We start from the raw sequence: 16,323 nt of genomic DNA, 5'->3' as shown, positions 1-16,323 counted from the left end.
GGGCTGTGTACACTGCTTCTTCCTGGGCTGCGTACTCTTCCTGGACTGTGTACACTGCTTCTTCCTGGGCTGCGAACTCTTCCTGGGCAGTGTACACTGCTTCTTCCTGGGCTGCGTACTCTTCCTGGGCTGTGTACACTGCTTCTTCCTGGGCTGCGTACACTGCTGAAACAGCACACAGGAGCCAGACTGGGGGACAGAACAGGCCCCTTAAGAGGAAAAGGCTTTGTCTAGTGTGGTGCAAAAGAAGGTCATTAAAAGCTAACGGAGATTCGGGCTTCCTGCCAGTGAGATCTCTTCTAGGGATCAGTCTCCCGCACAAAGGGGTGGAAGCCCTAACGCTTGAGGTTATCTCAACATTTGATTTCCCAAAGGAACTGTCTGGAGAATAGGTTAGGTGGCCTAGCAAGGATGGGGCAGTGTTTTGGTCCTGCTGAAGGACGTTCATGCTGCTCTACAGGGCAACCCAGTCTTAAAGCCATCCCACCTGGCAAGCGGAGAACTGCAGAAGGGAACCCTCAGGCAGCTTCTTTGACACCTCCATCCTTGCTCCCACTGTGGGGGATGTATCTGGTGGACAGCCATCCTCCAGTGAGGCTCAGATGCTGGGATGGGCGATAAGTCACCAGGTACAAGCCAGTCCTGTGGCTACACCACTTTACAGCAGGGAATAATCTAGCAGCTCCAAGGAACCAGAAATGAGGAACAGGATGTTCATGTGGCTTAGAGCCGCCTTTGCAAACCCTTCCTGTGCACAGCTCAGACTCATCCCAGGATCTGGGGTGTCATTCCCCTCTGTCATCTGCACGGCTAGGGGCAAATCCTCTTGTGGTGCATGATCCTGCAACCCCATCAAATTCTTCAGGAGTCTGGACAGGCTTAGAGGTGAAGGCTTGGGCCAAGAATGATGGTTGGAGTCAATCGAAAGCATAAGTGACAGGGAAGTCTCAGGATAGATAACAATCTAAATCTGAATTGGCTTCCCTGTCCAGCGTGGCCTGTGGCTATTTGTGCTGTTAAGTATTCTGTGCAGGGAAAATACATCTGCATGTGAAAACAACTGCCCTTCTCCCTCCCCCGCTCATTCTTGCCATGTGGGACAGACTGACAGGTACCCCCGGGTCCCTTTCTTGCCAGTGCAGCTGGCGCAAAGAAACTAAGAAATGGGAAGAGAATGCCAATGAGAAGTGACTGTCTAGGAAGGAGTCCTGCAGAAAGGGATCTAGGAGTCATAGTGGACCACAAACAAACCTGATTCTGGGCTGCATTAATAGGAGTGTTGTGAGCAACACATAAGAAGTCATTCTTTTGCTCTACCCTGTGCCAATTAAGCCTCAATTGGAGTATGGTTTCCAGTTCCGGGCACCACATTTCAGGAAAGATGTGGAGAAATTGGAGAAGGTCCAGAGAAGCGCAACAAAAATGATGAAAGGTCAAGAAAACATGAGCTATGTGGGAAGACTGAAAGAATTGGGCTTCTTTATTTAGAAAAGAGAAGACTGAGAAGGGACACGATAGCAGTTTTCAAGTATCTAAAAGGGTGTTACAAGGAGGGAGAAAAATTGTTCTCTTTGGCCTCTGATGAGAAGACAAGAAGCAAGAGGCTTAAAGTGCAGCAAGGGAGGTTTAAATTGGACATTAGGAGAAACTTCCTGCCTGTCAGGGTGGTTAAACACTGGAATCAATTGCCTAGGGAGGTTGTGGAATCTCCATCACTGGAGATATTTAAGAGCCGGTTAGACAGACACCTGTCAGGGATGATCTAGATGGTGCTTGGTCCTGCTGTAAGGGCAGGCGACTGGACTTGATGACCTCTCGAGGTCCCTCCCAGTTCTTGTGTTCTATGCTTCTAAAAAGCCCACCGTTCCCCCACTCACTCCTTTCAGCTCTGCGCTGCCTCTCAGAGGCATGACAGGGAGGTTCACTGGCAAAGCTGGGCTGGCGGCGAGAGGTGGGGATTGGAGGCAAGGTGCGGAAGGCAGGAAGGAGAGGGGGTGGCTGTGTGAGAGCACAGGCAGGCTTGAGGAAGCGGTGGGGGGATGGGAGACAGAAAGATGGCCTCCGAGGGGAAATGGCTGGGTTGGCACTGCAGACCCTGAATAAGGGATGTGCAGACAGCCTCCTCGTTGCATTGTCAAAGGAAGAAACCTTCCCTCTGGCTTTTTGGGAACGTTCTTTTTGGGAACCATAATTAGTATTGAAATGGCAGAGCGATAAAAGGGGCCCTGGTGCATGTTGACATCTAATTCAAAGAAGAGTCTTTGGCTTTTGCTTTTCAGCAGAGCAGGGGGGCGCTGTTGATTTTAAAAGGTTTTTCCAAATTCTTCCAAGACCTGCAGTGCAATTGACGAGTCCCGGAACTTGCTTAGGGATGGGATCTGTTGGATCCAACCCTCCATTCCTGGCACAGAAAAACCAAAGCAGCCTTGACAAATGGCTTGTGATGCCCAGCACAGTGGAATTGTAGAGGACAGCACAGATTCTCTCTGTGAAGAATTGATCCGACTCTTTTTTCTTTTTTAATTACAGATTTCGAATCCAGCACAGAAAAGCCAAGAGCGCACCTAACAGGTAATTTAGCTGTTCAAAAATGATATGCCTCCCTGGGTTACTGTCATAAATATTGCAGTGTGCCAAAACTCATCTCCGAAATACATGTGCCTGATGGAATCTGACAGACAGATGTGAAAGGCAGGAAGTTCAGGGAAAAGAAAGTCATGGATCATTTATACTCTCTGGGCCAGAGCTCAGCTGGGTCTCACTTCACTTACCTTTACTAAGACTCACTAATTTATACCAATCGAGGATCTGGCCCTGCACTCATATGGAGTGTCAGCCAAACTGGGCACTTTATGAAAAAATTCTCTTTGTGCCTTTAAAAGGATTCTTACGAAATGATCGCTCACACTGGCAGCAAGTGTTTGAATGATGTCACCTGCTCAAAGCAATGGCTGGTATTCTACTCCTCTTCTGTACTGAACTGGGACATTTAAGGATAAAGGGCCTGGTTGTAGTTCCAGCTGGATGTGAATCAGGAGCAAGCAATCTGTGGAGCTAGGGCAGTTTAAGGGGCAGGAGAACCAGGCCCTTAATATTCCATGAACACCAAAGTCTTGATTCTCTTCACTTACCCCTTTTCTGCACCAGTCTGACTCCATTGACGTCAGTAGCATCACTCCCAGATTTACACCTCTGGGCACAAATGGGCTACGTCTACACTGGCCCCTTTTCCGGAAGGGGCATGTTAATTTCAGAAGCCGTAACAGGGAAATCCGCGGGGGATTTAAATATCCCCCGCGGCATTTAAATAAAAATGTCCGCCGCTTTTTTCCGGCTTTTAAAAAAGCCGGAAAAGAGCGTCTACACTGGCCCCGATCCTCCGGAAAAAAAGCCCTTTTCCGGGGGATCTTATTCCTACTTTGTATTGCACCTACTCGGCAATACAAAGCCCCCAGCACTGACGCTCACAAGGCTTGACTACAGGGCTGAAAACAACAGTCGACATTTGGGCTCAGGCTGAAGTCGGGGCTAGGAGAACCAACCGCCTCCCCTTGAGAGAGCTCAGATCCCATGTTCCAGCCCAGGCCTGCACGTTAACCCTGCCGGTTTTACCCCTGCAGCCTGAGCCCTGCACGCTCAAAGCAGCTGACTCAGGCCAGCTCTGGCCACATATTAGAGGGTCTTTTATGGCCGTGTCAAGGTACCAGTCCAGGGGATGGTGCCTGATTCCTTTGTAGATGAGCTGAGGGGGAAATTTATGCTCTAGACCCTGACTAAGTGCACCCTTCTGAGGGAGGGGCAGAACTGAGCCTTAAACTATTTTTGTAGCTCCCAGATAAGAGAACGTGGAGGCAAGGACAAACTGGAGAAAGTCAACAGCAGGGTGGCTTCCAGATGGCTGGGTCGGCTATGATGTCTCAAGCACTCTGTGGATGGCTTCTAAGATCCACTGCTTCCGTGATTCAAAAAAAGCACTCACAGCACACAAGCGGCTTTAAGCACGTGTGTAATCCTGTTGAAATTGGAGTGTAAAGTTGTGCATGTGCTAAATCACAGCACCAAAGTCAGGGCCTAGGTTCTTATCACTTTCAGCAGCATGATTCTACTCTCTGGCTACATCTAGACTGGCAAGATTTAGCGCAAATACTTTCAACGCAAGAGTTTTTGCATTAAAGTATTTGCACAAGAGAGCGTCTATACTGGCATGTGCCTTTGTGCAAAAGATTTGATTCTGCGCAAAATCATCCATGCCAGTGTAGACGCTCTCTTGTGCAAGAAAGCTCCGATGGCCATTTTAGCCATCGGGCTTTCTTGCGCAAGAAATTGATGTTACCTGTCTACACTGGCCTCCTGCGCAAGAACACTTATGCAAAAGGACTTATCCCTGAGCGGGAGCATCAGAGTATTTGCACAAGAAGCACTGATTTCATACAGTAGAAAGTCAGTGTTCTTGCTCAAATACTTGCGGCCAGTGTAGACAGGAGGCAAGATTTTGCGCAAAAGCGGCCACTTTTGTGCTAAATCTTGCCAATGTAGATACAGCCCCAAGGTTTATCCTCAAGCTCCTGGCTAATGATCCTTCGCCAGGCAATTTACTAATAAGCGAGCCTTTCCATATTTTCCAGTGCCGCCGTGCAGATGTGCAGGAAAACAAGATCCCATTCTTTAATAGAACAGCCATTTTTCTGCCAGCTTCAGGGGGTAGCCGAGTTGGTCTGTTAGAGGGAAAAAAACAGCAAGCAAATGGTCTGGTAGCACTTTATAGACTAACAAAACATGTAGATGGGCTTTTGTGGGCTCCTGATACCCGAGCACCTGATACCTGAGCACCTTTATGTATAGAGGTAGGGGGGTGGGTGACAGAGCATCGTTCTCTCCCCCCCCCCTTCCTTTCTCCTATTTGTTTCAAGTTTTCTTATCCTCTAGTCATAACTCCAGTCATCTGAAGAAGTGAGCTGTGCCCACGAAAGCTCATGATCCCATCGACATGTTTTGTTAGTCTATAAAGTGCTACCAGACCATTTGCTTGTTATTTTTCTGCCAATGAGACATAGGAGCAAGTGAAGCTGAACATGAGATAGCCCCTCCTGCTAGGTTTCTGGCTCAGAAGAAAAAAACTGGAGCTCTGTACTCCTGATGAATGAACATCAAAAGCTTGGGTGATGTTCTCTTTGCTTCAGGGAAGCACCCAATCGTTGAGTCAAATTTCTTTGCAAACGCAAGCAGTTGAAAGTCCAGCTGGAAATCACCACTGACCAGCCCGTCTCGTGGGATTTTCAGTTCTCTTTGATCTGCCAATGAGGGACATTTACTGCCCCGTACCTCCTAGCGGAGAGGAGCACGAAAAGGAAAATGATAAATTCAATTTGGGGAAGTGACCCCAGCTGTTTGGAAGCTCCAGAACAATAGTGATTTGAGTCTTGGGCCATGAGGCAGAGGTTAGTTCTTATGTTTCCTATCCCTCGCCTCTACCTTGGTCACTGCAACTGCTTTCATTTCAATCCCTGGGGAGAGGAGGGTCCCCACACAAGTGTTGACTAACAGCTACTGCAGGGTGGGGGCATCTGAGCATTTTTCTGATTCAGAGTAGGAAACAACTGTCCTGCCTCAGTGACTGATTGGGAACAACCGGCCTTTTAAGGGCAACCACTGAACTGCCACTTTGGTAACGTACGTTACAGTCACACTCATTGTAAGGGTGTCAAAGGTCCAGGCTACACTGAAAACTTGTGTGGCACTGCTACATCTCTCAGGGGCATGAAAAATCCATACCCAGAAGGGATGTAGTTACGCCAACCTAGCCTCTGGTGTAGAGAGCTCTAGGCCAATGAAAGAATTCTTCTGTTAACCTAACTACCATCTGTCGGGAGGTGGGCGTGGCTTAACTACACCTGCCTGACTATGTAGCTATACCTGCACTGAATACTTACACTTAATACACTATGGCTGAGTTGCTGTGGCATTTTCAGTATAAATACAGACAGCTTCAGGTAAATAAGAGCGAGGGCCTACCAGAGTCCAGTGACTCCAGTTTAACCTCACAGAGTCTGGGTCAGATCTTTGGCCTGAGTGAGGCTGCTGCGGTGGTACAGAGCAGAATCAAATTTGTCCCAAATACCAGGCACTGGGACAGGCACAGCTGATGTGGTGCCCACTCCAGTGTCGGGGCCAAACCAGGGTGGTAGGGACAGTGACCCCAGGTCTACCCAGGGTGGTAGGGACAGTGACCCCAGGGACAGGTACCCCAGGTCTACCAGACAGGTTGGCTTAAGGTACTCAAAATCCATAGCTGGACTCCGCTTATCTTAAGCCGAGCCTTGGAGGCATCCACAAGGCAGGAGGCCAGCAGGAGCACATGTTCCTGTCAGCTTCCCTTACTCCTTGCAGAATGAGGAGTAAAGGACAGCGGCAGGGGCTGCCCTCAGTGCTCGACTTGGGGGCCTACACTACACCTGCTACATCGAAGGGTAGGGGATCGACCTCCAGGGAGTCGATCTTCTCCAAGGTGTAGACGTGCCCAGTGTCTCCCAACTCAGGTCAACAGACTTGGGCTAGAAGGCCTTGTGGATAAACACTGGCCTAGGATTCAAGAGATCTGAGCTTGATTCTCAATTTGCCCAGGCATCAGCCCTGATTTTCAAAAGCAACCAATGTTGAGTGGCTCAGTTCCTGGACATCATAGAGGGGTCTCTACAGCCATCCTCTGAACATTAAGTCCCTTTGCAGTGTCTCAAGGTGGACACCCTTGAGTTGTGTTTTCCATGTGTAAAATGGGATTAAAAGTATTCCTTTCCGCCAACCCTTTGCTTGCCTTGTCTAGCTAGATGGTAAACTTGTTAGGACAGTTCCTGTGTCCTACAAGATGCATATAGAGTGCTTCTCCCAGTGAGTCACTTATTTCAGGTGGGGCCTCTGCGTGCTACAGTAAAACACATCTGAGCGAGTCCGTACGAAAGAGAACATGGTGGCCAGGCAGTTTCGTTTTGAAGGTCTTTAGCATCCGAGTTTCGGTCATCACCATGTATCCTGCTTGAACGGGTGAACTAACCGATCTCTTTCCTTTCTCTTTTATGTTCTCAGTAAAGAAGCAAGATCCGTCACCTCCCGTGGGAAATCAGCTTCCAGTTCTCCAGTGGGAACATGAGCGAGGCTTAGCATTCACCAAGAACAACATGAATTATACCAACAAATCACTGGTGATACCAAAGGCTGGGGATTACTACATCTACTCTCAGGTCACTTTCCGAGGGCACACTCCAATTGACAATAAACCAGCTTCTGTAACACAGGTCATTACTAAAGTCACGGACAGCTACCCTGAGCCGACCCAGTTGCTGACCGCCACCAAGACGCTGTGTAACATGGGAAACAACTGGTTCCAGCCTATTTACTTAGGGGCAGTAATTTTCATGGAGGAAGGGGACAGGCTGATGGTCAATGTTAGTGACATCCAATTGGTAGATTACACCAAAGAACACAAAACATTCTTTGGGGCTTTTTTACTGTAGACTTCTGACAGCCACCAATAAGGGTTGCTCCTATTAGGGTCCTGAATCAAATGTGTCACTAAAATCACCCAGAAGTTTGCTAATGATTTTAGTGAGTACCGGATCAGGGAGTCCTAGCACCAAGCATCTGTGCCCTCAAAAGCAGTTTCCTTACCTGTGTTCTCATTCACCTGTGTGGCTCTGGTGTCCATAATGTAGCTTATCCTTGGGGGAAGGAAAGTTGAAGCCACTAGCTAAATTAAACAACCCATCACAATACAACAAAGAGATCACACCACATCAACCACAGAAAAGAATAGGGAGGCAAAGGAGAGAAAAATATACCCCTATGCTAAAGCTAGTAACTTTTTGAATGCCTACAAGAGGGAGACAGAGTGTTTATAGATGAGAGGGAAAATTATCTTCAATCAACTAAGCCTAGATCCCAAATCCAATAAGCAACCACTTTAAACGAGCCCCAAGGCAATTAATTACAGGCACTCCCTTAAAACTAGATTTGCTTAGTACTTTACATTAATATAGAAATTTGGAACTTTCAAGGCATTGTATAATTATTAACGGTTTAATTAATCCCTTGCAATTGGCCAGTGAAGTAGATTAAAATGATTTCTTGAAGTCTGCAAAACAAACAAACAAAAGTCCACCCTACTGATTTTTTTTTCCCTCCCAAGATATTTTTGAGGAAATTGTATGCTATTTTGTTCAGGGCCCATTTGTTGCCCAAAAATGGCTCATTTCATCGTATTTCTAACATGTTGTCCATTTTTACATTGAAACACACAAATATGTTAATGTTTTAGTGTAAAAATTCATCTCACTACAAAAATTTTTTTATTGAAATGGAGCACAAATTTCAGCAAAATTTCAAATTCAGAAAACTTTCAACCTGCTGTACAACACATAAGAGTTTAGGATCAGTGTGAAAATAAGTTATGTTCCCTCAAAAATGATTTTGTTTTGTTTTGTTCATGTAGCTTTTTGAGGAAAAGCCACAATTGTTCAGAAATTGAAAACAAAATGCCCTTTTTTTTAAACTTCCAAGATGGCTACAACTCCCCTCTCTCCAGACCATCACAACTGCAGTGGTTTCTGAAAGGAAAGGTTGCTAGGCATTAGGCTGGCTAGTACCCACTTGTGCAACAGTCAGAGTAGGTGGTGTAACCGGATGCAAGAGCTCAGGAATTTTCCATTTCCAGTTTCTTGCTCAGTCTTCTAGATCATACTGTTTTGCAGGGAAATTCCCTGGCTTTCCCTTCACCTCCATTATAAACAATTCAGTGATGACAACTCCAGTCATGTTGTAATCGACTCAAGCTTTCTATTCTTAAATTCCCCCAAGTGTTAAGCTCAGTTGTAGACAACACCCAAAGCGTCAAGTTTGCAGCCAGACACACTCACTCTCTGTCACTGAGACTTCCTGCTCTTTCAACATGTCATCCCCTGTGAGCAATGAAAGTGAAAGTGCATTATGTATGTACCCAGAGTGCTTTGCAGGATTCCATAGCGCTAAAGGTAGCTGAGATATATTTTCCTTCCAACGCCAATGCATACCTCTCATAAATCATGGGAATTACACCCCTTAGATGAGGAATTCTACAGATCCCGAGAAGGTATAGTTGACTTGTTCAAATGTAAGGTCATTATATCTACACACACACCACATATATAATACTGCTAGACTGCCAAGGAAGCCAAGCTGTTCTCTCCCTGGCATTCCTCCTTCTGGCAGCTATGTTAATGCAACAATAAGCTATCTGACAACATTCCTAGAGTGCAGTGTCATGGAGGAAGAGAAAAGAGCAGAGGCAAGTTGAGAGAAAAGAGAGAAACATGGAAGGAGTAAAAATGATGAGCCAGAACTTTGGCTTAAGCATTGCTTCCATGGCTCTGCGCAAGTATATCCGTGCTGGGAAACTGGCTATGCTTTTGATTAGCTGCAAAGGTTCACCATCTTTTTCTTACTGCAAACCACTGTGTAAGAGGAAGACCTTCTCCCATGGCCCTCTCCTCCATCCTTCCAGCCCCTTATCGCCTGGCTTTCCTATTGTCTATTTTATAGCCTATCTCTTGCCATGATATTGAGGCATTCAAAAAGAATTAAGAAGCACTGAACGTGCCAAAATGCATGAGAGCTTGGATGTTGCCACATTCTCAGCTCCCAAGTTTTTAAAAATAATGTGGTCCCCCCCTGTTTTTTGCCTCTGGCTTTTCTCCTCCTAGTTGCCTCATTGTGAGGTAGGCCCAAGGAAGATGCTACTGTTAAGCTAAGAAGCTCTCATCACAGCGCACCTGTTTGGGACAGATAAATCTCCGCAGCCTGATATTAGCACTTCTGTGAAGTGTATTTGGGTTCTCCATGAAGGCAAAGTTCAATCCGTCCCAGGGCAGTTACAGAAATCCACAGGGCTCTTTTTTTCTATAACGGGTGCTGTGCCATTATTCCCTGATCCCGATAGAGCCCCAGCTGATTTCTATATCTGAATTTTCTATCTATGTCATCAATACTTAATGCTTAGTGCACTAAATCATAAAAAAAAATGAGTTTAGAGGAAAGGAATGAAATACAGGACACACAACAACCCCCCCCCCCCCAAGAGATATCTTTATATAGATAAATAGATATAGCTCGAGATGCAGATATATTCTGTTCATGTTCTAGGATGTCCTTCAGCAGTAGTAAATCTTTCCTCACATGAGACACACAGAATTTCTTTCCACTGTCTATTTATCATACATTTCACAACCCAAAAATTTACCAGCCACATTCCCAGCTTAGCTGTCTGTCAGTGCTGCACACCCAGTTATCCCCAGCACAAACCAATGTTTATTTTATAGGAGTCTGTGTTGACACTCTACTTACTGTAGGCTTTCATATACCACTTTGTGCTATCACATTTACGTATGAAAGTGATTTCTCTTGTGCCACTTGTTTTAGAGTGGTGCTAGCGTATTAATCCTTCCCATGATCTCCCATGAACACTTGCTCTGTTATTTGGGCTTCTGTAACAATGATGGTGACCAGTATGTATAAAAAGAAACTGGTGAGTGTCAGAAGGATCTCCACTGAAGCCAGTGGTAAAACCAGTAAATCGTGGTAAAACCAGTGCAACCGAGAGAATAATCAGAACCTGCCCGTTAAGAATGGTTGCAAAAAGCATGTAAATAATACAATGGGAAATGGATTTTTAAAAAGTTGAAGGAAACTTTGAGACACTGTCAAGTAGCATAAGCTGAAACTTTGGAATTTGTAAGAGGATTTTTGTGTTTGTGTTTTTTACAAAACTGAATACGAACAATAATGTTCTCGTAAAAGATTTCCTGAATTGTTAAATTTTTTTCCCCCAGTTTAAATCATCCCCCCTCACAGTTTTGGAAAGGCCACACTCATACATCAGAATTGCTCTACTGCACGAGCAATAGCAAATGAAGCTGATCGTGGCCCCCAGTCCTGCAAAGAGTTTCATGTGCTTAACTATAAATGCAGGAATTATCCCTTTAAAGTGAACGGGCTCCTCGCATGCTTAAGACTAAACATGTGACTAAGGACTGGCACTGAGAGTCAGAAAATGAAATGGAGCAGCCCACTGAGAAAAATTCATAAAGGGAAAAAACCTGCCACAAACACAAAAAAAGAAATTAGGTTTTTAAAATGATTGAGACTACGATTCTGCCAGGCAATTCTCTTGGGCGGACCCCAGATTGTAAAAGGAGACTGCATGCCCACAAGGAAGTGCCTGCACAGATCCAATTGAAGGAGTATGGCATTAAATCACCATTGTGTGTTATTAGAAACATAAATTCGGACACATTTTTAAAGAAATATTTTCACCTTGACAGTGTCTCCCTCCAACCCCCAATGTGCTTTGTTTAATTAACATCCCAACTGGCTCATCATTTCAAAAGAGAACTGAGGAGAAATGTCATTCTTTAAAAGAATCAGACTCAATGTCACAAATATTTGCCCGATGTGGGTGTTAGAGACCAGTATAGCATTTTGCTATAGTAATATATTTTCATATAAATGACTGTATTATCTTATACTACAAGCTGTTTCCTTCAAGGTCGAGTAGACTTGGCTTACCATTTCCACAGTTTTTGTAATAAAAATACAAATGAACTATATGCAACTGTAATTCTGAATTGATTTCCTGTGTGAAAATGCAGCTGCCATTGGCTACTCAGTCATTTGAATGTTCACTTGTGCTGGCTAATATGAAAGAACCCCTGTAGATCCCATATAAGAAAAAACAACATTTTGTAACATATCAAGGTTCTTGTGAATATCATTCCATAGTGGATTGAAATGCCAAACATGCCCCCTTCCCCCAGACAAAGAAGCTCAAACAAGAATCAACTCAGTACAAGAGAGACCAGAAAATGTAAGCTACAGGTCTCCCAGCTGGGGAATCTATAATTGGTAACCTGACAAAAACTGGACAACTAAAATCCACATGCTTCCATCTGCCTTTCGAAATGTAAGCAACTTTATGAAGTTAGAGCAAGGGAAGAGGGAGCAGTCATCAGCAGATTTTTCAGCCAGGGGAAACAGTTGTTTCCTGTTTTATTTTGTTTTTTTAAACAATAATAGAAGGAGTTGCGGAAACCTGAACCAGCCTTCATCAGATGACACACAGAAAATTTACTCGGATATTTCAGTATCTCTTCTATTTTGATTCAGCCAAAATTTTCAGGCTGTTAGCATCTTTTCACATAGCACATGGGGAGGATTTATTTATTCAGGTCACCTTTTTGATCAGTTGCCTCGCTGAAAGCAAATGTTTGCTTTAGCCATAGTTGGCTTGAGTGAACACAGCATGCATTGGAGGTTTAAAGTTTTCACATGCAGCCAAACGAAAGGATCAAATGTTCTAATGGAGGCAGCAAACAGGAGCACTTTGGGGCAATGTTGGCTCAGTGTTTATCCTGAGCAATGAATTAGGCCAGTGGGTCTCAAATTGTGGGTCAGGACCCCATGGTGGCTTGGAACCCCATTTTAAGCCTAGCTTTGCTGGGGTGCAGGGACAGAGTCCCAGTCCTATTCTCTGGGGACAAAGCGAAGCCCGAGCCTGGCCATGTGCTTCCAAAGAGTGAGAACTTCAGCCCTGGGGGCTGGGGCTCTGATTACAAGCCCCCTCTCTGAGGCAGAAGCCTTGGGCATCGTCTTTGTGCCTTCCCCATGGGGCAGTGGACTCAGATGGACTCAGGCTTTGGTCCATCATCCTGAGCTTGTGTAGCCATTTTTTGTTGTCAGAGGTGGGACTACGGCGCAAGGAAGCTTGAGAATCCCTGAATTAGACTCTTTCAATGTAGTGGTGACATGACCTCATTTTGGCCAGTTTTATTCATGATTCTTCTGACAATACGGAACCTTTCTCTCTCCATCCGCAGAGCCAAAAAATCTCTCCCCCATTGGCCAGGACTTTTTATTATGATTAATTATTATTAACAATAATTATTATTAATTAGTATTATTCTAGGAGAGGGTGGGTGAGATTCTGTGGCCAGCATTGTGCAGGGGGTCAGACTAGATGATCATAATGGTCCCTTCTGACCTTAAAGTTTGTGAATCTGTGAGTCTGTAATTATTATTATTATTACGGGCTTTCTAAAACCTTCTTGCGCATCCTTTTAAAGGCTTGCTTCGGAAATGGGTATTGGGCCGCTCTGCTCATCCAGAACCCTGGCTTAACTAAGGGCAGTGTGTGCGAAGCCTTTAAAGGGAAAAACGTCTTTCTAATGCGTTTCGACCACTGTGACATTCTTAAGGTGTGTGCTCTATGATCGGCCACCTCAGGAGAATAGCTAAGAGCTGGGGCAGCCACAGAGAATGAATTTCTCCTTCCTGCTAACTATCCTCCACATCTGTGGGGTGTTGGGAGAGCTGGGTGACAACTAGCCAGTCTTCAGTTCTGTCAGCCCAGGGCCTTTCATGCACACAAAATTCACTGCCTCCAAAGGCTTAGCTAGGAAACCACCAACTGAGCAGTGTCTCTACAGTCCTGAGTCTTTCAGCTCAAACCTGCCTTGAAGGGAGGAAAGGTGTTTTATTGGAATGTTATGCTGAGTGATACAGATGACTGCATGCATCACAAACTTCAGAGATTGGCTGTAACACTCCTCAGTGAGCATAACAATCAGGATCAGGCGAGCTGGAACAATTTGTGTAGTTGGGGTGCTGAGAGACATTGAACCAAACTGTAAACCCTACACATGATGGAACCCACTTCCCAAGCGCCAACAGATATGATCAGGATCGACTAATCACTTGCCACCCACCTAAAGAAAGAGCTATGAACCTGGCCTGGGAGTTTTTGGACTGCATGGGGGAGGGCTTTTGTGGAGTATTGTTTTGGTTAAGGAGACAAGTTGGAGGGGGGGGGGGGGAGAATACAGGACAAAGAGCGATCCAGAAGCAAGGAAACCAACCAACAGCCTTTGAGCATAATGTGATCCTGGAAAAAGCTTGAGCACGCTGTTGAAGTATGTTGGCTAAAGACGTCTGGGATTTCAAGCTAAGAAACTGTTGCTTGTGTGCATGGTTCCTCCTGCATGTATAGAAGCAGATCTTTATACATTCTTTGTAAATAAAAAAGATGGTAAAAGTACCAGACACCATCCCATTCTACTTCCAATTAAGCATCCGCAGGGCCTTGAAGATTGACTAACTACTCAAGTCAAAAAGGGGCAATAACAAGAATCAATGTTATTCCATAGAAATCACCAGGTAGGCCAGGAAATTCCCTGTGGGAGAGGTGGAATGTTAAAGCTGCAGGACTAGACCACTAGGAGCACTACTAGATGAGTTGGTCAACCAAGGTCTACTCAGCCCTCTCTTAGCTGCTGCCCAGATGGGGCAATCTGTTGACACGTTTTGAGAAGAGTAGAGGGCAGCTCCAGGATCCGAGTTGATATTGCCACTCAAACAGCTTCTTAGCTCATTCTTTCAGTGTCTGGATGCATTTCTGAGTACCGTCAACTCCCCCCATCTTCACTAGGCACTGACCATCCAGAATTAAGCCCCTGAGGTCAAATATTAATTGTTCAGCAATCACAAGTGGGGGCATATTTTTAAGAAAGCTCAGCTCCCATTTTAGGCACCTAAATCGGAGCCACGTTTTCCAAGTTGGTCAGCATTCAGCAGCTCCCGTAATGTTACACACAAGCCAGATTTCCAGAAGAGTTTAGCACCCAATGTGCATGAAACACTCTGGATGTTTCAGAAGACCTGGCCTCTACTGTCCAAGACAACCTGTGAATTCATGCAGAGTGCAACACCTCACTGGCTATGCCTCATCATTTTCTAACTCATCAGTTTGTAACTCATTGTTACAAGGGGTTTTAGGAGACCGTGAAAAGTACCATGGAGCAAGCAAATTATATGCTGTACTATCTTCTATATATCAGGAAGCTGAATGTCTACTCTAGCAGCATTACAAAAAAGTTATGCTAAAATTCCAGGGCCTGTGATTTTAGTGCTCTCCAACCTACGTACTTTCGTTGATCTTAAAATGTTTTATATTAAAACATCAGTAAAGCTCCTGAAAGTGCACACAATATATTTATTGCTACACTATGTAACTAACTGATATTATGTCTTACTCTTTATGTAATTGTTATAATGACACACGATCAAATTGCTCTTTAGATCCATCATATTTAGCAGCCATAATATAATGAGTCTTTGATACATGCAATATGAGATGATTTGTAGATGCTTGAATAGTTTTTAAAAGCTTGATTTGTTACTTTCTTCAAGAATAAAAGTATGGAATTTGATTCACAGGGTCATTATCATTCCAAAGTCTTTGGGCAAAATAATGCAGTCCGATTCCTGTAACCCTAATTGTACAAGAGTAAGGGAAGTCGAACGGAGAGTGCTCTCTCTCTCTCTCTCAAAATAACTGCGGTGTAGACAGCACCAAAAGTCGAAATAAACTATTTCGACTTACGCTATGCAATTAGCGTAGCTCAAGTTGTATAGCTTATTTCAAGCTTAGCCCTGCCATACAGACGTACCCTTAATGACTCAGCTGACAGGGATCAAGTGACAGCCCCAGAAACACAATTCCATAGTTTAGTAGAAACCAGAAACCAGATAAAACATCATTAAATGTTCCCATTATCAAGCCAGATTGTCCTTTGGTAGTTTGTATTGGCTATGACCCACCACGCTTCCTGTTCCCTGGCCGTGTGAGGTGAGAAAGAACATTGACCCATTTGTCGTGCTCTTTCAAAGAGGAATTGTTGAGTGCTGGTAGCATCACACATCCATCAATCTTACCAATGGTTCTACTCTGTGCAGAAGAACAGGAAGTGGTCATTCCACATGCAAATCAAGGGGAATATCTGGGCCTACAGCAAAAAGATGTGAAACAATTCTGCTAAGAACGACAGAGCAATGGGTGGAATTTTCTGATGATATGGTTATTCCCCACTGTGACTGAATTCTTTGGCAGGCAGAGAGACTCTAACCCTCACTGCAGTGGAGTGCTTAAGAATCCAGGCAGCGGGTTTGAAATACCTGGGGACAGAGCCCCGTCTGGAGCATTGTGTCATAGCTCCATCAGGTCGATGGACAATTTACACCACTGAGGAGCTGGAGTCCCTAAAGAGAGAGATGTGAGTCAGTTCCTCATTCTGAGATGGACAAATGGAGAACAATCCTATGGGACCAATTCTTCACCCGCAGGCAATACGTACCAATTCCTGTGGGTGCTCTGGGGCTGGAGCACCCATGGGGAAAATTGGGTGTTCAGCACTAGGGATGTTAAATATCGGTTAATTGAATAGTCGAATAACCTCGTGAATTCTTATC

At 44.9% G+C, this 16,323-nt stretch overlaps 1 protein-coding gene across 1 annotated transcript in view; it reads left to right on the top strand.

Moving 5' to 3' along the window:
* TNFSF15 (TNF superfamily member 15) overlaps window positions 1–15,284 on the top strand; it is a 34,034-nt gene extending 18,750 nt beyond the window's left edge. Inside the window, exons 3-4 of the mRNA XM_006137185.5 lie at window positions 2,530–2,571; window positions 7,081–15,284. Of these exons, the coding sequence (XP_006137247.3) occupies window positions 2,530–2,571; window positions 7,081–7,508 (470 nt within the window). The 3' untranslated portion in view covers window positions 7,509–15,284. The remainder of the gene's footprint in view (window positions 1–2,529; window positions 2,572–7,080) is intronic.
* Window positions 15,285–16,323: the final 1,039 nt, after the last annotated feature.

This window comes from Pelodiscus sinensis, chromosome 23 (assembly GCF_052426305.1).
Source record: "Pelodiscus sinensis isolate ZL-2025 chromosome 23, ASM5242630v1, whole genome shotgun sequence".
Classification (NCBI taxonomy): Eukaryota; Metazoa; Chordata; order Testudines; family Trionychidae; genus Pelodiscus; species Pelodiscus sinensis.
The sequence above is the reverse complement of the archived record's forward strand: the minus strand, read 5'-3'. Positions and strand labels throughout refer to the sequence as shown.